Source organism: Syzygium oleosum, unplaced genomic scaffold, assembly GCF_021117445.2.
Source record: "Syzygium oleosum isolate NSW1041296 unplaced genomic scaffold, Sole_v2.1 Sole_v2.01, whole genome shotgun sequence".
Classification (NCBI taxonomy): Eukaryota; Viridiplantae; Streptophyta; class Magnoliopsida; order Myrtales; family Myrtaceae; genus Syzygium; species Syzygium oleosum.
The window spans coordinates 22380619-22403681 of NW_026607485.1; the positions used below are offsets into that span (position 1 = coordinate 22380619).

Sequence of the window (23063 nt, forward strand, 5' to 3'; positions counted from 1 at the left end):
ATAAGAGAATCGATTTAATCTTTTATCGAATAGGTTGACACATTTTATAAAAAAAAAAAAAAAAAAAAAGAAGAAGAAGAGACTCCATGATTTTCATGCTATGAAATTTTATCGATCGGTTCGCCTGTTTTAGACACAATCAGTTTTTTAAGGAAATTTTTAGTTACACATGGGAAATAACCTGTGGTTCTCCTTTCAGAGAAACCGAGGTAAGGCCACGGAATAATATATTGTGTTCGGTCTAGCCGGCTCAGGTTGAACCGGAGCGGTCGAATAAAACGACTTGTTTTTCCGGTTTCATTTTTTTTTATTTCCAAGCTTTACTGATTTTGACGGAGGAGGGTGTGATAGGCTGGAGTCGTGCCCATGGTAAGCCGTGATTTGACGGACCTACGTGTCTGCTGATGAAGCGGCAGGCTCCTGTCTTAGTACACATGTCGCGGAACTATTGGGCCACTGCGGCGGATCTAGCCGAAGCGCGAGCGGGAGGGGAAGAAACATCGGCAGCTGAAGGATGGCTGCTGCGGAGAAGTAGATTGCGGTTTGACCATGGAAAAAACTTGTGAATTGTTATTGCAAATTATCATCAATTTTTTTTTGGTGGAAAGCTGAAATTTCGTTACGCATTTATAATTTATTGATTTGCAATTCGACAATCATCAATTCCGAAAGGTCGATTTCCGAAGAGGTTATATAAAAAAAAAAGAAGTTGACTTTTGAGTTGGACAATCCCGATTTTGATTTCGAGCCATATTCTTTTTCCTTTGAGAAATATAGAAGATATTTGATTTCGCGAACAAAGAAACATTCCCCCTTTCCCCATTTTCCCACAAATCGAAAAAAAGATTTCTTAGAAAAATTGAATTGCCAACAAATTGACAGTCTTCTTCGAGCTGATAATAATAGGCTTTCGTCAAAATTTCACTTGAGCATTGAGAAAGGGACTGAGAAGATAGTGTCCAAAAAATAATCAAAATCAAGGTGAAAATGCCCAACGGTTTAATGAAGCTGTGGTTTTACAACAGTGCTAACGGCTGTCTTAACTTGGACGAAAAAGAAATCTGCAAGACACACTTAGCAGAACTGCAGTTGTTTTCGTCGAAAGTCTAGTATGTGATCCAAAACACAATGCCGTTGCCGAGATGTTGTAGCCGGGCCTCTCCTGTTGCTGGTCTTTCTCCGCATTTCGACCTGGGAATCCATTGCTTTGGCGATACCCGCCCTCGCCATCACCGCCTGCGCTTTGCGGCTCGTTGGAGCTCATCCATTAGAAGATGCGCCACGGACTTGTATCCCATATCCCGAGCTTCAATTGCAAAAGGTAATTCCGTCATGAGAACTCAGAGATAAGGGCTGACTTAACAGAGCACAAAAAAGGATCGTCGATGAGGAGGAGAGCAGCTGTCCGTACCTCTGTATACCGCAATTCCTGTCGGTGCCCTGTTTCGCTTCTTCAAGCATATTGAACTTCCGAAACATGAAGGCGATGATGAACTTAGTGTCAATCATAATGAAAGTAACAGATGTGCAGAACCCAAAATTTCGTAGGCGAGAGATTCCAAACTGTCAAGTGAATGACCAATAAAAGTTTACCTATTACATATCCAGTATGGGTTTGATCCAGTTGCTTCAACGCAGTGAGGGCACATCCAATCTTTGTTTTCCCTTACTTCCTCCATCTCTGCAACATAGGGAGAATTTAGCAAAAGATTTGCATGCTTGGCAGCAGTTGGAAAGCTCGGTGCATGAAATTGCCAGCTTTTGGCAGAGCCAACAAAAAGAAACCAATATCTCCCTTATAATCGCAGTAATAAAACATGGATCTATTCACACATTGTTCCTTTCAGACACAAAAGCTAATAGCCATGATTTTACAGATTCTTTTCCATCGACTTTCCATAGGAGAGCATCTTACCCTCACCATATCTAACCTTGAGACAAGCACGGCAGAGAACACCGTTGGCAGAATGGCAAACTGAACAATCCGTCTTTCCTGCACGAGACATGGAAAACCTTACAAACCATGGGAATTCTTGGCTTTTGAGAATGCATCAAGTCCTAACTGACCTATACATGGTTCGTCCATGTCAAGATTACCGCATCGTTTGCAATCTTCTTCACCGCACAATTTCTTTTGCCTGCACTTTTTGCAGCTTTTGTTAGCAACTAGTTCTTCACTCAATCATAGAATAATGGCTTCATTGTTTAATTACGCCATTTGCAAGAGGAACTTCATGGTACATTCACTATAACCATGGAAACAATGTGCACATCATGCCAAAAGAGAAAAGGAAATAATGACAACCACCACCCATGAATTTTTTCAGAAGCATCTGAGATGGATTAGTGAAGCCACAAAATGGTTTATCAATCGCTATCAAATGGAAAATTAGCTGATGATACAGATTATCTGTTCCAGCATTACTTTTCAATTAAAATAACAAAACCAGATAAATAAAAGCCAATCCTTGCTGTATCTTGCAGAAATATAAGGAAGAGGACAATTTTTTTGTCATTGAGTACTGGATTTTGAATTGCAACTTTTGGCTCCAATTCTTGTTTCTTCTACTTCTTCGGCTAAAGCTATCGATGGTCCAGCTCCAAAGTCAGAAAGAAAGGAACTAATGAACCTTCTCAGTAACTTCTCATGTACTTAATCAAAGGTTGACTAAGTTCCAGCATCAACAATTCCATGTGATTATTAAAATGGCCTTTCAGCGATCTAACAATATAAGACGACTACTAAGACAAGGTGAAGTATGAACTCCATTGTGCCAAGGACATCGGCCTCCTGCCCATTTATCCTCTACTCAAATGAGATTGGTGGGAATAACGTGAATGTGTGAAAGCACAAAGCACCTGCAGAAATGGCAAGAAATTCCAAAAATGGGATCATAGATGCTGCCCCTGCCCTTGCTATCGCAACGTCTGGAAGAAGCATCAGCTGAAAGATGATACTCTAAGCCCTGTAGTTTCAGCAGCGGTTTATTGGCAGGCCTGATGCTTTTACATCCAGTAGACCAAAGCTCTTCACCATCTTCATGACCACTCCCTGTTTTTCCATTAACCCACATGGAAAGAGCTGAGCTTCAGCATACATACAATGAATGGATTTGCTCTGAAGAGTATCGTTCAGTGAGGCAAGCAACACTTGCTAAAAAGCACATGGTTAATTTGCTACTTGAATAAGCTATCATGCCCAAATGTCGGCCAAACAAGTACAAGTGATACCTTCGAGAGATGATTCAGGCGAGCCGTTTGAAGAATCCGATGCCGCGAGTCGTTTGGGCACCGACTCAGCAGCTGTACGTTTCAACCGATCGGAACGACGCAGATGGCTAATTTCACCTGATTTTGCCTCACATAGCAGATCACACCATATCAATTAAACTGACATATGAATATGAAATATTCAAAAAAGCACATGCCACTCCGCCTCCCAATACCAAATAAACTCAACTGAAGGAAACCCATTTCACATAAATGTGCCAAAACAGGTCATTTTTTTTTTCACACGGTGATACCTTTCTCCATCTTCGTGCCGCCGGCGAATTTCCCATTCGAGCGGCCCGGCCATCGCGCCGGCACCGAAGCAGCACTTCTCACAGCAGGCTTCCCTCTCAATCGCTCCGAGCGACGCAGCGCACCGACGGAGTACACCTTCTTCCGCTGTGCCCTAACCGGCTTCGCCGGTGAAGACAGAGAGCGGAGTTCGTGAATCGTCTTTTGCAGTCCCAAAGACGCCAACCGAGCCTGCAAAAAAAAATTTCCATCCTATCACCGCGACGACGAACAACAGCAGAAAACGCCAAACCCTAACCCGGGAGCAAAACCGAAACGGCCGATTTCTTCGAGCGATCAACGAGACGAAACGCATCGACAGTGAAATCCGGATGACCGAAAAAAGCAAGCGAACGGTTCGTCGGAAGGAGAGAGAGAGAGGGGGGGGGACCTGGTTCTCCAGGATCCGAGCATTCCGGAGGCCTTCGTAGTCGCGCGGCGCCGGAGATCGCCCCATCTGCGGCGCGTCGCGACGGCGGTGTCGATCGACGGCTAGCTACGGAGAAGACGATGCCGGAACCGTCGTCTTCTTCGTCGTCGTCGTCGTCTTCTTCACTCCATTGTTGTTGATCTTTGCTTTCTGCGAGCAGATGAGACGTTCCTTTTTGGAGGTCGCGTCGTTTCTCGAAGAACGTGTCCCACTGTCCGGCGTGCGTACCATTCAACGGCTACTTCGCTCGAGCGGGAGATCAGTGCGAAACCAGACCCGATCACAGGCCGATTTTGATTTATGTCGGGGCGATCGGTGCGAAGCGAATCGTGTTTGGATCGGCTCGGTATCGTTCCGAAAATTGACTCCGTCCAATTGAATGGACGATGCCGACCCGATTTAACGATCCAATTCATATTGACTTAGCGGGACAGGTGCGCCGAAAGTCGTAAAAGATTATCGCGAAAGTGCGATTGAGTTTTAAAAAGTATAAGTAAGTCTTAAATCTTTTTAAAATGTGTAATAAATTCTTAAAATTTTATTAAGCTAGTGCAATCAAATTCTAAAATTTATTAGCATTTTCCGTTTGTCAAGTTTGGCATAAAAAGATGGTCATGTATGCTCATCGTTTTTTTAAAAATCCAACCCATCTACTTCATCAAATAATGTTTGACTACGACGTTTAGAAATAGTTCGGATACCACATTGAACTAGACCCGTCAAACAGGTGAATCGGGCTGAAAATGGTCCGACCCAAATAGAACTATTTAATCCATTTTGACCCATTAGTGATCCATACCGGACCCGACCCAACCAAATCTATAATACTAAAATACTTCCATATCTAACTTAATTTACGAAAACTCATACCCAAATTAAGTTGAGTGAGAGCGAGATCGAACGAGGGCAAGAAAGGATGAAGAGAGAGACAAAGACGTGAATTGGGGGTATAAATAAATTGTAAACTCATTTAACGCTCATATTATATTTAAATCCATTTACAAAATATAAATAACCCATATAACAACTCAGTCCATCAAATACGGATTAAGAAATGTGTCTATGATGGCCTATTTTGATGGATCTATATTGAACAAATTTGAATTTTAGAGATGGTATTGCGTATCGATCGGATGTCCACGAATCATTTGCATAATTTTCACGATAATTGAAGCACGGTCAACCGCGGATATTTGTCCCCTTTTTTTCTTTTGCCTAGAAGAGTTGGTGCATGTTCGGCTAACCTCTGGGAATAATGGTTGCCATCGAGAATCCTTTGAACATGACCCAGGAAATATTTATCTCATTTTGCACGCCCCTCGGCTGCTTTGGCGAGAAGTTCTATGGTGTGTTCACGGCCATATCCCCGTCATATGGATACGTGAATCGTTGAAACGTAGTTTTGTCATGCATAAATAGATGGAGAAATTACAAAATATTATGAATGTGAAAACGATCTGGTTTCTCATGAGATAGCGACACCACAATTTCCGTAAAGGGAGCCTGTCGATCGAGTGGTCTAAGTCGAAAAGGTGGAGCGAGAACTTTTAACCCGGCTCGGTTCTTACTTTGTTCGTAGCTCGTGATCATGAAAATTTCAGCTGAAAAAAGGTTTCAAGAGCGCCCGCGCGTGCACATAAATATATGTCCAGATTCTTAGTCGTAAATTACAAATAGGGATATCGTTACCGATCCGTTCCCTGTTAGATTGACAGATGAAATAATTATTTTTCGCTAATTGTTGTACGGTAGTTTGGAGTGATTTTTACTTTTGATTTTGGAATTTTCGAAAATCTCGACATAGTCAAAATGTTCGAGTATCCACATTTAGTACGTTATACAATTTTCTCATGGCTAGGTTAAACTTAAGGAATATTTCTACCGGATTTAGATTCGGACATGATAGGATAAAGTGGGATTAGAAATTTTCTAAACATCTTTCGGATTGTGGAAAATCTCATCCGAGATAAAAATATTTGAAAATCTCATTTGTCCATAGCAATCTCTAACAATCTTATCGCTTAAGCTCCCTCGCTAGCGTCTCAAACCCACTTCCTTAAGCTCCCTCTGGTTCGTCTCCTTCATCACCAATTTCGCCAGATCTACCACCATGTCCACCTTCAGATCGTAATTCTCTCTTAGCTTCACCGTATCAGAAGCGATTTGGACATTGGCGAAGATGAGTCTCGTGTCGCCGAGGGGGTTGTGGAGAATCGAAGGAGGTAGCGATTGCCGCAATCTAGTAGACAAGGCAACAACGGCCGAAGTAGACATTAATGGTAGTGACAGGGCGGTGGACACCGCATGCGAAGCTCAAGCGCCACTTGGTATTGTCACCAACAATCCGGGGTCGTGAAGGGCGAAGAGGTGGATGGAGATCCACCGGTGCATGGCGCTGGGGGTAGAGAATAGCAAGGGCGAACAAGCCTCTGTTGTGGATGACGACCTCGAAGGAGTTGGCGCACTCATGGAAGTATTCCAATTCTTCGATGGCGATAGACACGTGACATGTAACTTCTCATTTTCACCCTCTGTTGTCAGAACATGAACACGATCGGTTGGACGACGACGACGATCAACGGTGGTTAGAGGCGATGACAAATTGCACGGTGGTTGGAAGTGACGATAATCGGGCTATTGTGGCGGCAATCCTTGCACGATGGTTGGCGAAGCCAGATTTCATCACTCCATTCTTGGAAGGAATTTGTTAAGCAATTTCTAAATTTTTTTTATTTGATCCAAGTTTATCCCACCCTTTAGCCCTGACTTTTTATCCGACATTTTATCTAGGTATATCCAGAGTATCCGGTCCGAACGATGTTACCAAACACCGGATATGATATTTTGTTTTCTTATTCGAACTACCAAACGCAGCCAAGCAATGTACAAGCGTGGGTAAACGGGCCCTCACAAGAGATGCGCGGGGTCTCTCACCGCTCAGCAATCGAACGGTCAGCAGCAAGCGCGGGACCAAGCAACTTGCCCTTTACAGGCGACCGGCGCAGGATCATCTTCGGCGTTTCCCCCACGTGTAACACGGTCCAACAGGGAGGAGTCTTCGTTGGGAGAATCAGACAAAAAACTCGTCGTCATCTCTCTTCCCCGCCTTCGCTCACCCAACTCACTGACTCCCACTCGCTCACCACCCTCCTCCTCCTCCTCCTCTTCCCTTACCTTCTACGCCTCTCTCTCTCTCTCTGCGCTTATATATCGCGCCATCCCGTCGCCACCCACCAACGAACTCCCCACCAGCCTCCGGCGTAGAGATAGAGAGTAGCGGCGGAGGGAGATGGAGCAGAGACGGTGGGTCGCCGTCGGCGAGAGGAGAGGAAAGGGGGAGGAGGAGGAGGCGGCGGCGGCGGCGGCGGCCCGGGAGGCGGAGACGGCGGTGCACAGCCGGGTGAGGAAGATCAAGCGGGAGCCGGAGACGGTCGTCGACTGGTGGCCCGGTCACCTCGAGACCAGACCTCATCTCCGGGAGATGTCCCCGTCGCCTCTCGGGCTTTCCGATAGAGCCATCGCCGTCGGCGACTCGTAGGACAACGGGAATCTCATTCTCTCTCTCTCTCTCTGTCGTTGAGTTTTGGTAGGTGTTGATTGAGATTTGGTGGCCTGTGGAAAATACGTTGTTGTCTTTGCCGAATACATAATTGCAATAGCGTTCATAGCTAGCCTTAAATTTCTCGACTTTAGAACTCTCCATGACCAGCACCCCCGGATCAATCGATGCTTGGACCAAATCACTGAAAATCAAAGACGGATTAATCGGATTGAAAAATTCGGCGGTCTTTCGCGATTTTATCGGACCCTTCCGTTTAGCCTCTCTCGCACCCCGATGCTCGGCTCGAAAAGTCACGCACGAAAATCGAATTCCGCACTCACTTCACACGATTCTATCCAAATCGGATCGATGCTAACGTGTGCGTGGAACGCACTTACCTTTACGCGGGGTCGGCCATCTACCGTCTCGGGCTATCTTCGAACCCAATCTAATCCAAGTGGGCTATTTATAGTTGGAATAACCATGAGTTTTTCTGGACGAGTTGGTTTTGAATTGACAAAAACTTCGAAGCTATAAATCATAGTGGAAACCAAACCAAAGATTGGCCGAGGCATGAAAACCATGGGAGCTGCGTCACGATGTGCGGCGGCCCAGCATCCATCGATCGGCTGTCCATGGGCTCAAGGTCCACACCGACCGTGGCGGTAGGCTCTTCAAGATGATCGTCGCGCAAGCCACGATTCGGAAAGTCAGAGGAGCGACGAGAAAGAGGGGATGCGGTCGCTATAAATCCTGTCTCTCCGCCTCTCGCTTGTCGGGTCGGTTTATCTGTTTTGGAGGAAATCCAAGAAGACCCAAGAGCTCAGCCCAACACCCGCCACTCCTCTTCTTGTTCTGCTCCTCCCACAGGTTAAAAAGATCTGCTTTTTGGAACCCGAGAACCTGAGGGAGGAAGAGGAGGAGGAGGAGGAGGTGTGATTCTTATTGCTTTGCGGGGGATTCGTGGAAAGAAGGTTCTTCAGGTAACCATCGCTTTGGCCCCATCAGTTTGAAGGTTCTTCAGGTGCGTCGTTCATTTTTCCGTGCGATTTTCTTGTTGTTGGGGTTCGGGTCGTCCTGCCGGCGAGGTGTTTGCTCGTTTGTCCGTGAAGGGCTGTTCTGGCTTTGCTCGATGGTTGGCTTCTTCGGAAGGGCGTTTAGGAGAGATTCGTGTCTATAGGCCTGCATCGGTTGATGATTGTTTGACGAGTGAAGATTGGGGAGTGATGATGATGATGATGATGCGGTTTTATTGTGATTGCGATCCCTGTGTGTTGTTTTCTCTTTTGCCTTTGTGGGCGATGGATTGTGGTTCTGATCTCATCGGCTTTTACCCGGCATTTTCGAACTTTTTGATCGTTTCATTCCTGGTTGCAGCTTCCAAGGGATTTGACCCGGAATTTTGGATCCTGCGGTCCTACTTCGTGTGATCGTGCAATCCACGCCAAGCTCGAGTTGGCTTTGTCAGATAGTATACTGTGGAATCGGAATTCGTTGAGGACTATGAATAACCATGCCAGAAACAACAGAAGACCTAGAGTACCTGCTCAGAGTGCCCGTCAAGAATGGGTTCCCAGAGGGTCTGTACCAAATGCTCCGCCTGCAAACCCTCCGGCACCGGCGAACTTGAACCCCAGTTCTGATGATGGAACGTTTTCTTCTGATAGTCGGCATGCATCAAATTTTCGCGTTTTTCCTCCCGATAATGGGCATAGAGGGAACTTGCGCGGAAATGATGGGTTTGCGAATCACAGTTCTGTTCCCAGTGGTAATCATGGTCCAAGAGGTCACCCTGCTCGACCTTTGAATCAGAGAAGGGAGAAGGAAAAAGCGAGGAGCGAGTTCAATGGAGAGAGAGTGTCCAATGACCCGAATTTGCCTCAGTTGGTGCAAGAAATTCAGGAGAAGCTGATGAAGGGTACTGTGGAGTGCATGATATGCTATGATATGGTCCGGAGGTCTGCACCCATTTGGTCTTGCTCCAGCTGCTACTCCATTTTTCATCTCAATTGCATCAAGAAGTGGGCTCGGGCGCCCACTTCGGTCGATCTTTCTGCCGAGAAGAATCAGGGTGTCAATTGGCGTTGTCCTGGATGTCAGCACGTGCAACTGACATCATCAAAGGAGATTCGATATGTGTGCTTCTGCAGAAAAAGGACAGATCCGCCGTCAGATTTATATTTGACACCACATTCATGTGGAGAACCTTGTGGGAAGCCATTGGAAAGGGATATCTTGCATCCTGGTGAGAGGGAGGAGGATTTTTGCCCCCATCTTTGTGTCTTGCAGTGCCATCCTGGTCCATGCCCTCCTTGCAAGGCATTTGCCCCTTCGCGGCTGTGCCCTTGTGGGAAGGAAACGATTACGACTCGATGCTCTGATCGCAGGTCCGTTCTTACTTGTGGTAAGTGCTGCGATAAGCTTCTTGAGTGCGGGCGTCATCGCTGTAAGCAAACTTGCCATGTGGGTCCATGCGATCCTTGCCAAGTACTATTGAATGCTTCATGCTTCTGCAGAAAGAAGATAGAGGTTGTTCTTTGTGGAGAAATGGCCATGAAGGGAGAAGTTGATGCGGAAAGTGGTGTTTTTTCTTGCAATTCAACTTGTCAAAAATTGCTTAGTTGTGGTAATCATTCATGCGGCGAAGTTTGCCATCCGGGTCCTTGCAGGGAGTGCGACTTATTGCCGGGCAGGATTAAAACGTGCTATTGTGGAAAAATGAATTTGAGGGATGAAAGACAGAATTGTCTGGACCCCATTCCAACTTGCTCTCAAGTTTGTGACAAGTTACTCCCTTGTGGGACACACTTTTGTGAGGAAACGTGTCATGCAGGGATTTGTCCTCCTTGTATGGTGACTGTTGCCCAAAAATGTCGTTGTGGCTTGACTTCTCGTACTGTTGAGTGCCACAGAACGAGGGAGGAGATATTCACTTGTGATAAACCGTGCGGACGGAAGAAAAATTGTGGTAGGCATCGTTGTAGCGAGCGTTGCTGCCCTTTGTCAAATTCTAGCAACCTTCCTCTTGGTGACTGGGACCCTCATTTGTGCTCCATGGTCTGTGGCAAGAAGCTTAGATGCGGGCAGCATTCATGTGAATCACTTTGTCACAGTGGCCACTGCCCTCCTTGCCTCGAAACGATCTTCACCGATTTAACTTGTGCATGCGGTAAAACTTCGATTCCTCCTCCTCTGCCTTGTGGCACACCCCCACCTTTGTGTCAGCTACCATGCTTGATCCCTCAACCTTGTGGGCACTCATCCACTCACAGCTGTCACTTTGGAGAATGCCCTTCCTGTTCATTTCCAGTGGCAAAAGAGTGCATCGGTGGACATGTGGTTCTCAGGAACATACCGTGTGGGTCCAAAGACATCAGATGTAACAAACCCTGTGGTAAGACCAGGCAGTGTGGTTTACACGCCTGTGGCCGGACTTGTCACCCGCCACCTTGTGATTCCGACAATTCAGCCGGTGAAACAAGTCTCAAAGTTTCGTGTGGACAGGTATGTGGTGCTCCTAGAAGAGATTGCAGACACACTTGCAAAGCGCCTTGTCACCCTTCAGCTTCATGTCCTGATTCGAGATGTGATTCCCCTGTCACAATCACTTGTTCTTGTGGACGAATAACAGTAAGTGTACCTTGTGATGCCGGTGGGACCAATGGCAATTTTAGCACCGACGCTGTTTTTGAAGCTTCCATAATCCAAAAGTTGCCTGTGCCACTTCAACCAGTAGAAGCTACTGGGAAGAGAACTCCACTTGGGCAGAGGAAGCTGGTGTGTGATGATGAATGTGCTAAATTAGAGCGCAAGCGGGTTCTTGCAGATGCTTTTGACATCAACCCACCGAACTTGGAAGCCCTTCATTTCGGGGAGAATTCTTCCGTGTCAGAATCAGTTCTGGAGCTCTTTAGGCGTGATCCTAAATGGGTGTTAGCTGTTGAGGAGAGATGCAAGTTTTTAGTTCTTGGCAAGAGCAGAGGAAGTGCCACTAGCCTCAAAGTTCATGTTTTCTGTCCAATGCTGAAGGAAAAAAGAGATGCAGTGAGGCTTATTGCCGAGAGGTGGAAGCTTGTGGTTAGCGCAGCTGGTTGGGAGCCAAAACGTTTTATTGTGGTCCACGCCACGTCAAAGTCTAAAGTACCAGCTCGTGTGCTCGGAGGTAGGGGCTCTATAACCTCAAACGTGCCCCACCCACCCACATTCGACCCGTTGGTTGACATGGACCCTAGGCTTGTTGTTTCTTTCCTTGACTTGCCTAGGGAGGCAGATATAAGCGCTCTGGTCCTGAGATTTGGTGGGGAATGTGAGTTAGTCTGGTTGAATGATAAGAATGCGCTGGCCGTGTTCAGTGACCCCGCTCGTGCTGCAACTGCTTTGAGGAGGTTGGATCATGGCTCAGCTTATCATGGGGCTGTTGTGCTTCAGAATGGAAGTGCCTCATCATCATTGACTATGCCCAATGTGTGGGGAGGAGCTGGTCCGGCCAAAGAAGGAGCTTCAGTTGGAGCTATGAAGGGCAATCCATGGAAGAGGGCTGTTGTGCAGGAGGTTTCCGATTGGAAGGAAGATTCATGGGGTGGTGAGGAGTGGTCTATTGATTCTCAGAGCTCCAGTTTGAAAGAGAAAGAAGCTCCTATATATGCTTCGGTTAATCGTTGGAGCGTCTTGGATTCTGAAAACGCCACGAGCTCCTCTGCTTCGTTAGTCGGAAAGGAGATCAATTCGGTTAAAATTGGAGGTCAGGTTGTGGTGGGCTCGGAATTGAAGGCTGGCGGGTGTAGTTCAGAAGGAACGCTAGGACTGGTTTCTAGTGCAGTGGAGGCGGCTGAAGTAGTTGATGACTGGGAGGAGGCTTGCGAATGAGGTGTTTGCATTTCAGCTTTGTGGATCAGGAGCACCTGTCGACTCGTCATGTCGCCGTTCTTGAACCATTTTTTTTTTTTGGCTTTGGATTTTCAGGTATATCAACCACGGGTAATGGGGCTTCGACAGTTATCATTTTGATATCTAGATTAGATGAAGAATGTTCTTTGCCATTTTTTTTTTCTGGAAAGGACGTTCATGGCTCTCTGCAAGTATTATCGCATTGTAATGAAGCTGGGAGTTGCTTCAGATCTTGCCTCTTGATTCCTAGAGATTTGTGCTTTCCCTCAATTTGTTCCAAGCACATGAGCGCGTGTAGTTTGCAGAATTAGTCCAGGGATCACAAAGATTTGCAGTTCGTCTCTGCTAAGCGATGAGATTTAAAGTGACTCAATCGTTGGGGAAAGTGCTGCTGTTGGCTCTGGGCTCTTTGAGAGTCCGAATGTGGAAAAATTAGATTGAATAAGACTGAGTGGTGAATTCTTGAAAGACTTCAAGTCTAAGGTTAATAAAATTGGTTCACGAAATTGGTATGTTAAGTAACATGGCATTCCGAATGTTTAATTCCTGGTGAGGGGAATTGAAGAATTTCTTGGCATTGCAAGTTAAAGAATGCGGTCCTTTCATTACAACGGAAGTTGCTTCAGATCTTGCCTCTTGATTCCTAGAGATTTGTGCTTTCCCTCAATTTGTTCCAAGCACATGAGCGCGTGTAGTTTGCAGAATTAGTCCAGGGATCACAAAGATTTGCAGTTCGTCTCTGCTAAGCGATGAGATTTAAAGTGACTCAATCGTTGGGGAAAGTGCTGCTGTTGGCTCTGGGCTCTTTGAGAGTCCGAATGTGGAAAAATTAGATTGAATAAGACTGAGTGGTGAATTCTTGAAAGACTTCAAGTCTAAGGTTAATAAAATTGGTTCACGAAATTGGTATGTTAAGTAACATGGCATTCCGAATGTTTAATTCCTGGTGAGGGGAATTGAAGAATTTCTTGGCATTGCAAGTTAAAGAATGCGGTCCTTTCATTACAACGGAAATTATATAAATGTGAGTTGGTGATGATAATATAATTACAGGAGGCCGGAGCCTCGCTGCTCTTCATGTTTCGATCAATCTGGCACTATGTTTTGTTTTTACTCTCTCTCTCTCTCTCTCTCTCTCTCTCTCTCTCTCTCTCTCTCTCTCTCTCTCTGTTTTTATTCCCCTTCAATTTTTTTAAAAAGGCAGCAGGAAGGGTATAAAGTTCAGACAATCCAAATGGAATAGCATGTGATAAATCTTTGGACTTGAAATGAACACATTGTGTCTTGAGGATTTCTTTTTCAGACAAAAATGGCCGTCTTTGTTATTCCGGCTTTCCCTCTCAAACATGAGCAACACTCCAAAATAAGAACATATTTGCAGTCTCTAGTCTGTTGTGTCCCTCTCTTTGTTATATCAGCCAAAGTTTTGAATCTACAAGAAGCACAAAGGCTATAAGCATCCATCTCACGAGTCTCCCTCTCTCTCTGAAAAAACTAGGTTTTCTCAGTTGGACACTTGTTGGCTTGATAGCTTTGCCATTCTCGTCTGTCTGATCTCTCACATGAGAGTTCACTCCTCTCTTTCTTGACTGATATCCAATTTATAATAGTTGCCCAGTTCACTTTCTCTCAACAAGCTCTGTTTAGTCATGGATCCTCCGCTGAACCATGGAACTTTCTCTCGTCAGCCTCAGGTAAAGTTCCAGTCCTTTGAGATACAGTTAAATGTCTATAAAATCGCTGGTGATTGTCGGAATACTGTTTTCGAGGTTTGGCATCAACCAAATTCACTATTTGTGGTGCTTATTTCGGCAAGTAGTTTTGACTCCGTCATAAGATTATCATTGTTTGCTGGAAGAGGGATCAACTGCTGAAATCGACAATTCTAATACTTACCGTGTAAACCCAATGGTTATTGTTCCTTTTCAGTTCTCTAGCTTTTTGTTTTGATTCTGTCCTGCATATGATCTGTATAACTTCAGCCTCACATGTGCACGCAGGTCATTTCTTTTGGTTTGATCAGCATCTTTATATATCCAAATCCATTGCAGCTGTTTGTGTTAGCTCTCGCATTTATTTTTTTGATACCTTTTGCCATGTGACGACATGCTTTCGGCTACACGTGCAGAAAGAAACATGGAAGCATGTGGCCCTCTTATCGTTTCAGACCCTTGGAGTAGTCTACGGCCATTTAAGTACTGCACCTTTGTATGTTTTTGGAACGATCCCTAAAGAGGATTTCGTGTCAGATGAGACTCCATATGAGTTCTTCTCCTTCATCTTCTGGACAATCACCGTCATTTCCTTGCTGAAGTATGCCTTAATAGTCTTGATAGCCGATGATGATGGAGAGGGTAAGAGTTTACTTCCTAGAGTACTGGGTCGGTTTTCACAATGAATTTTGCGGTGGTGCTGATATAGCTTGCAAATTCTCGCAGGCGGTACATTCGCTTTATACTCGCTATTGTGCAGGCACGCGAAAGTGGGTCTGCTTCCGAATGATCAATTTACCGACAAGGCTGTGCATTTGGTGGAGACCCCATCTAAGATGAAGTTGGGATTGAGGGCCAGAAGGGCTCTCGAGAAGCACCGATTTAGCCACTACTTGATGCTGTTCTTGGCTCTGTTTGGTTCGTGTATGATTATCAACGATGGAGTGCTTACCCCCGCAATATCCGGTTCCGAACCCCTAATTAATCTTGTTAATTTTCCCATATCCTTTTGACTTTTGAGACTAATTCAGTTGAATAAGTTGGTTATTACTTCATCCTCCTGTTTGAACCAGTGCTGTCGGCTTCTAATGGGGTTGAGCGGTCATTGTCGGAGATTGTCAATTCATGTATGATTTACAAGATATATCCAGTTGTAAGATGATAAGGAAATAATGATTCGGAAATGACCTACTTCTCATGTTTCTTGTTATTTGGATCTTACCAGCTTCCTCTTCAAACGCCACTCGAGATTCCATTACAAAAGCCTTGAAAAAATGTGAGTGTATAGCCATTCTCAATTCCGAAACTGGGCAGCCTTTAGATATCTTGCTCTACTGTATTCTCTTTCTTGTTTTCACATTTGATCTACAATACAAATCAAACAATTTCAAGTGCCCAGTTGGTGTTAATTTTCTCCTTTTTGATTTGTAATGTGTAATTGGCCATTAAATGCTGTTCGGCCCAAATGAAAGGCAGAATGTGCCGGTAATACTTGTTCTTGAAACAGCATTTAAATATGTCGATCTGTTTGTTTGACATTTATTCTATATTCTCCTTTTGTGTCCCAGATGTTCCGGTTCCTTCTGCATGCATCATACAGATTTGCCTTTTCATGCTGCAGCGATATGGAACGGATAAAATAGGGTTCCTATTCGCACCAATCGTCACCATTTGGCTCTTATTTATTGGTGCGGTAGGTGTATATAATATCTTGCACTGCAACCCTGATATTCTTCATGCCATATCCCCGGCATACATGTACAGATTCGTGAGAAATATCCATAAACATAGTTGGAGATCTTTGGGAAGCATTCTTCTCTGCATAGCAGGTTAGTGTGATCAACCATTCGTTTTCCCTCCCACTTCTTAGCTATTACAAAGGACATTACGGTTAATCTGCGAAAATGTTCACTGCTTTCTCCGCTGGTGTGCAATTTTGACAGGATCAGAAGCGATGTTTGCGAATCTAGGCCACTTTTCAAAGAAGTCAATTAAGGTTGCTTCATAGAGAGCTCATGCTCTAGTAATTTCTATTTCTCCATGCCAAAGACCGACAGATGACTTTTTTGGATTCTGACTCTCTGCAGATAACCTTTGTGTGCTGCGTTTATCCAGTTCTTCTCGTATCCTATGCGGGTCAAGCTGCATTCATATCCAAAAACTGGCAGATCGTCCAACACTTCAATCATCTCAGTAGCTCTATGCCGGGTAGGTACTCATACAATCATGACGTCTTTCTCAATTTCCTCCTCTTTTTTAGTATCTTCCGACCCCACCTTCTTTTTCTAACCCACGATTGCTTAGAAGGATTTAACCGCGTGTCCAGATCATACTCGGCATGGTTTTGTGGTGTTATCTCTGTTCGCTTCAGCGGTCGGGAGCCAAGCATCGATTACGGCCAGCTTCTCGATCATAAACCAGCTCCTGGCACTTAACTGCTTCCCCCAGGTAAAAGTGGTGCACACGTCAGATAAGATACACGGGCAGGTCTACATCCCAGACCTCAATTGGCTGTTGATGGTCCTGAGCCTCTCGGTGACGATCGGTTTCCACAAAGTCGAGGCAATTGGATACGCGACAGGTTCAATTCCTTGAGTCCAATATGTATATACATATATTAGTTTTTGGGTTCTGAAGGCTTGCCATTTACCTCATTCTATTTGTAAGGCTAAATGAATGTCATAACATTAAAGCAAACAAATTTAGACAGGAAATATAGACAGCAAGTGTCGGTATGTTTGATGCATTGCTTGGCAAGTAATTAGTTTTATCCACTTATCAAGGAAGATAAGCGAGTAGACGACAATTGTTTACGACATGAGTTACTCGTCTCCGTTTTCTAACAAGAAACTGGGTCAAATTTCTGCAGGAATGGCCATTGTGTCAGGAATGCTCGTAACAACCTCCCTGATGTCACTTGTGATCTCTCTCTACTGGGAAAAGAGCCTAATCCTATCAGCGTGTTTCCTGATGTTCTTCGGCTTTATCGAAGTCATGTACCTATCAGCATGTATTTGGAACTTCCACCTGGGGGCATGGTACCTCGTCATGCTCTCTGTGCTGTTCTTGACCATCATGCTCGTGTGGCATTACGGATCGATGAAGAAGTATGAGTTCGATCTAGAGAACAAGGTCTCGTCCGAGTGGCTCACCGACTTCAGCGAGGGTCTTGGGATCTCCAGGGTCCCCGGGATCGGCTTCATCTACACGGACATAGTGACTGGGGTCCCAGCATTCTTCTCACACTTCGTCACGAACCTTCCCGCATTCCACCAGGTGCTCATCTTCGTGTCCTTCAAGTCTCAGCCGCTGCCTTACGTGCCCTGTGACCAGCGATTCCTCATTGGCAGGGTCGGCCACAAGGACTACAAGATCTACCGGTGCATCGTGCAATATGGATACTGCAACCGCATCAGGGACACAGACGATTTCGAGGAGCAGATCATCCATTCCATCGGGGAATTCATTTCTCTGGAAGAGAACGACTTCGAGTCCATCACTTCTGAGGAAGGGAAGATGACCATCGTCGGGAAGCCGGGATCGGATGGAAACGCGGCGTATGCCCTCATCCCGGTTAACAACTCCATGTCCACTGCGTCCTCAAGCCGGACCAGCAAGGAAAACATGACCATTTCGTACCACCCCGGGTCGGAAAAAGATCCTAGTACTAATGCCCCAGTCAGGAGGAAGAAGGTCCAGTTCGTATTGCCTCCAGAGAGTCGTCCCAAAATGCAAGCATCTGTGCGGGAGGAGTTGCAACAACTAGTTGACGCTAGGGAGAGCGGCACCGCATACATCCTCGGCCAGTCCCATCTGGTGGCACGTAAAGGTTCGAACTTTCTGAAGCGGCTCGTGATTATGGTCTATGTTCTCCTGGATAGAAACTCCCGGGAGCCTCTGGTTGCGCTGAACATCCCCCACGCCGCACTCGTCGAGGTCGGCATGGTGTACATGATATGATAAGAATCGAGGCGGTCCTCGAATTAGAGCTTCGAATTTGTGCATATGTTTGATGAGAAGTGAAGGATGTTCCTATATTTCACAGGATCACCTAAGGTCTACTGTAGCATCGTTATGGTGTGATTTCCATCATACTGGCTAAAATAACGGTGACATATGAAACGTTATCCCATACTTTCACTTCCCTTTCACTCTATTCAACTCTCTTTCTGGTCGCCACGCCATCTAAACATTCAACAATATCAGGTTTGATTTTTAGAATTGAGAGGAGGAAACAAGAAAACTTCAGATGCGATGACGGGCCGTCGTTCGTTCCCCTTACCGCCAGCCGGCGACGGGAACTTCTTGTCCTATAGGAACTGGTTAAGGAGATGGTAATCGAAGATCGATCTTTAATACCAGTTATCCATCTTACTGTCGAGATGATTTAGTTAGGCTGCGCATGGCAACCATTCTGTGCTCGGGAGCAGATTCTGCTCGAAAATAATTCTTTTTTATTCTGTGCCAAACAATTTCTAAGCATTTGAAAACGTTTGGTAACTGCCCAAAATTTCTATTCTTAGAATAGAAAAAGAACAGAAATGCATTTGGTAACTACACAAAATTTCATTTTATTAATAATATTTTAATAATATTTTGAATTTTTTAATATTTCTTTCTCTTTTTTTTTCTTTCTTTCCCTTCTCTTCCTTAGCCAAGGCCGGTCGCCGACGCTGGCGACCGGCCACAGGCCAGGGTCGGCGAGGGCGTCGCGACCCTCGCCGATCGCGACAGCGAGGTCGACCTCGCCTTGGCTGGGCAAGGCTCGACCTCGCCCAGATTTGGCAAGGCCGACCTCGCCGTCGCCAACCCAGGTGAAGGCGAGGTCGGCCTCGCCGTCGCCACCCAGGCAACGGACCTGGGTGGCGACGGCGAGGCCGGCCTTGCCTTGGCTGGGCGAGGTCGGCCTCGCCTTGGCTGGGCGAAGCCTCGCCTGCGGCCAGTGGCCGACGGGTGGCGGGCGGCAGGCCGAAGAACAACAACAAACCAAAAAAAAGAAGAAAATGAAGAAGAATCAGAAATGGAAAAATTGTTCTAGAATCAAGAAGCTACTTTTTTTTGCTTCTTGATTATGTTCCAAAACTGATTCTGAAAACAATTTTTTGCAAAATTATGCCCAGGCACAAAAAATTTAACAAACGAATTTCTGCTCCCAAACTGATTCTAGGAACAAAAGAACAGAAATTTTTACTATTTGGCAAGTTGTCAAAACATGCCCTTACTTGCATAAGTCAAAACTATTCAAATTGGTGGAGTTAGAGGTGCAATGTATGGAAAAAGAATAGTACAGTTCATGTACCTCACATTTGTGTGTTTCCCAACCGATCTAAAAAGATCAGAAATAAGAAGATTAGATGAAATCTATATATGTATTTTGCAAATATTATCCGCATAATTTATTAATACATATAAGCAGGCCTAGGGATCTAAAAGATCTGTTCACTTTACATGTTACACGTGTAAAGGCATAAAAAGTTCATATATAATATTTGGGCGGCGCCTGCCATATCTCCCATCATAGATATGACAAGAAAAGAGCAAATCCATTTATTCTGATCTTACCCCTCACGAAAAATGTTAAAAAAAGAAGAAAAAAAAAAGGAGAAGAAGCTGCCCCTCCTCCCTTTTTTACGATAGATTTTTTAGGTCTTTCTTTCAATTTTTTTTTAAAATGACGTAAATAATTTCTGAATTTTAAGCCCAATATATAATACAGTTTCTAAACTTTGGCTTAATATGTAATGTGATCCATGAACTTTTAATTTATTTAACATAGTTCCTGAACTTTTGGTACATGTTCAATTTAGTCTATGGACTCTATGAAAATGTTCAATATTGTTCTTGACCTCGAATTAATAGAAGAATTGCAATGAAAATTTTCATATAATTCAAAGATTATACTAAATATGTATTAAAAGCTCAAGGATCACATTGAACAAATTAAAAGTTCAAGGACCACATTGAATATTAGGCTAAAATTTAAGGGCCACATTGCACATTGCGTCAAAGTTCAGTGATCATTTGGGTCATTATCCCTTAATTTTTTTCACCTAATTAATTATTTGACATAGCATATTTTGGTGTCTGAAATATGTTTGGATAGAAACAAAGAGTAAGTGCATTGGAAGTCCAAAACTTGTCACAAAGTGTAATTGAGTCCTAAAACTTTTAAAAAATGCAATCAAGTCATAAAATTTGTTAAATTGGTCTAATCAAGTCCTTCCGTTGAATGTATTTTTTGAAAGTTTTAATATTCGTAACAAGTTTTATGATTTGATTGTACTTTTTGAAAATTTTAGGACTCGATTGCACTTTCATAATAAGTTTTAAGACCTGATTGCACTTTTTAAAAGTTTTAAGACTCAATTGTATTTTCGTGACAAGTTTTAAGATTTTTGGTGCATTTATCCCTAGAAATAATGAAATGTGGATCTCTGTTCAAAATCATAACGCCCATCTCTCTTCTCCTTCCTCCCTCTCCCCTACTCAGCCTCCTTCCCACTAGAGGTGGCCACGGGCCGATTTTGGCCCGGAACCGGACCGGAACCGGCTCGGTCAAACCCGAGCCTGGCCCGTTGACCGGGCCCGCGGTTCGGAACCGGCCCGTGGCATACGGGCCCGGTTCCGGTTCCAGAAAAATTTGAACCGGCCCGGAACCGGTTCTGCGAAAAAAATAAATAAATAAATAAATAAAAAATAAAAAAAAAGCTGCAGGCAGGCTGCAGCATGGCCTGCAATGCAGGCCATGCTGCTGTAGCAGCAGCCCGTTGCCAGGCAACGGCCAAACCCAAAAAAAATATATATATTTATCCGCAGTAGGGCCTGCAGACGTGCAGGCCCTGCTGCGAGCTTGCAACCTTGCACCTTGCGGCCCGTTGGGGCAACGGCTACGCCCCAACGGGCGTTTTTATAAAAAAAAAAAAAAAACACATAACCGTTGTAATTTTGCAACGGTTATGTTTTATTTTTTTAATTCTAAATTTTCTTCTATTTTTTTCCTATAAATTCTCTCAAATTCTCACAATACACACACAATTCTCTCAAATTCTCTCCAATTCTCTTCTCTCAAGTCTCAAATTTTCTCAATACTCGAAATTCTCTCAAATTCTCTGAAATTCTCTCAATTTTCTCAATCCACGCAATTCTTTCTTAATTCTCCCAATTAATCCGCTCAATTCTCTCAATCCATTCAAAAAATGGCAAGTGGAAGTCAAGTGCCAACTTGCAAAGGTAAGAATATCGCGACGGAATCCCATCATTCTTTTGATCCTCGTGAATATGCAGATTTTCAAGATGATGAAATCAACATTTTTCGCAATGTGGAGCGCGTCCCGACGCAAGAAAGTTTTCATCCACCTACTGAAATATCTACAACAAAGGAAGCGGAACGGGAATTTACATCTGACATTTGGAATCACTTCACGAAAATGGAAAGGTTTGATATCGGTCAAAAAAGGTATGATATAATTTGTAAATATTGTGGAAAAATATATAAATATACAGGTGGACAAGGATATGGAACATTTAAACGACATCTTATGAGCAAACATCCAACCGAAACGGGAATCGGTATCGGGCAAACAACAAATTTCCGGGTACGTCAATCCTAACACTTCCCCTTTATTTAGTTTTAATGAAAAAACTTATAAGGAAGAATTAGGCAAATTTATTTCCGTTGAGCATTTAGCATTTAATTTTGGAGAAAGATTTGGTTTTAATGAATTTATACAAAAAGCATGTGCTCCACAAGCAAAACGTGTTCCTAGAAATTCAATTAAACGAGTAATTAAAGATCTTTACAAAAATGGAAAAAATGATTTACAAAACTTTTTTATGCAATTTAATGGATGCGTGCATATAGGCAGTGATATTTGGAGTGATCATTGGCAAAATCATTCTTACATGGGCATAACATGTCATTGGATAGATGACGAGTGGACTATTCAAAAAAGAGTTATTGCATTTAGAGTTTTCGATGATCATCATACGGCAAATAATATTTATAGAATAATTAGGCAAGTTTTAGAAGAATATTATTTGCTTAACAAAATTTTTTCAATTGGTTTTGATAATGCCGCAGCAAATACCGCTTCAATTGCCAAGTTAGAAAATATTTGTAAACCCGCTTTTGGCGGAAAATTTTTTTCACATTAGATGTGCTTGTCATGTTTTAAATTTATGTGTACAAGATGGTTTGAAAACTCTTGATATTTTTCTTCAACCAATAAAAACGGCGATTCAATTTTTATAGAAACATCCCAAAAAAATGAAAGAATGGGGTAAATTTTGTAGAGATAATGGCAAAAAGCCAAAAAGATTTCCAAGAGATGTTCCAACTCGTTGGAATTCTACTTTCCACTTGCTTAATGAATCTTTAGCATATAAAGATTTATTATGTGCATTCATTTCTAATAATATACCTCAGATTAATTTATACCCACAAGAGTGGCATATTTGCCAAAAAAATTTAGATCTTTTAAAGGTTTTTAATGATGCAACTTATACTTTGTCTGGTGTTTATTATCCTACTACACATTTATTTTTAGTAGAGTGTACTAATATTGTCGGAACTTTTGATGAATATGAAAATGATGTTGAATTACAACATACTATAGTTGCAATGAAAATGAAATGGCTTCATTATTATAGTGAAATTCCCATGATTTATTTAGTTGCTTGTGTTTTTGATCCGCGTTGCAAATTGGATGGCTTAAATGATTTTTTGCGTGCGTATTATCAATGTTTACATTATGATGTGACAAATGTTACAACCATAGTACGTGAGGTTAAAAACGTAGTAATAGAATTATATAATGAATTTTATACTAAATATAATTTAGGTGATATTAGATCTTCTCAATCTACGGAGATACAAAATGACAATACAGGTAAAATTAGTAGAGGGTACCAACTTTTATTACATAGACAAAAA

At 43.6% G+C, this 23063-nt stretch overlaps 3 protein-coding genes across 3 annotated transcripts in view; 2 read left to right on the top strand and 1 right to left on the bottom strand.

The window, feature by feature from the left end:
* Positions 1 to 840: 840 nt before the first annotated feature.
* On the bottom strand, positions 841 to 4274 carry LOC115690679 (uncharacterized). Its single transcript, XM_030617114.2, has 9 exons — positions 3953 to 4274; positions 3525 to 3753; positions 3232 to 3348; positions 2860 to 3052; positions 2068 to 2138; positions 1916 to 1993; positions 1594 to 1681; positions 1412 to 1467; positions 841 to 1306 (listed from the first exon to the last, which is right to left on the bottom strand). Exons 1-9 carry the CDS (start codon positions 4016 to 4018, stop codon positions 1230 to 1232), a joined length of 975 nt encoding a protein of 324 aa, XP_030472974.1. The 5' UTR covers positions 4019 to 4274; the 3' UTR covers positions 841 to 1229.
* Positions 4275 to 8577: 4303 nt separating this feature from the next.
* LOC115690641 (NF-X1-type zinc finger protein NFXL1-like) lies at positions 8578 to 18263 on the top strand. Its single transcript, XM_030617060.2, has 12 exons — positions 8578 to 12395; positions 12495 to 12509; positions 14030 to 14113; positions 14548 to 14773; positions 14858 to 15097; positions 15205 to 15258; positions 15357 to 15407; positions 15700 to 15960; positions 16075 to 16127; positions 16219 to 16339; positions 16458 to 16712; positions 17001 to 18263. The coding sequence occupies exons 1-12, from the start codon at positions 9036 to 9038 to the stop codon at positions 18089 to 18091; spliced, it is 5811 nt and encodes a 1936-aa protein (XP_030472920.2). The 5' UTR covers positions 8578 to 9035; the 3' UTR covers positions 18092 to 18263.
* The window catches only part of LOC115690657 (UV-B-induced protein At3g17800, chloroplastic), a 71074-nt gene continuing 62106 nt past the window's right edge, over positions 14096 to 23063 (top strand). Inside the window, exon 1 of the mRNA XM_056318530.1 lies at positions 14096 to 14113. The gene's annotated coding sequence lies outside the window, so the exon portion shown is untranslated. The remainder of the gene's footprint in view (positions 14114 to 23063) is intronic.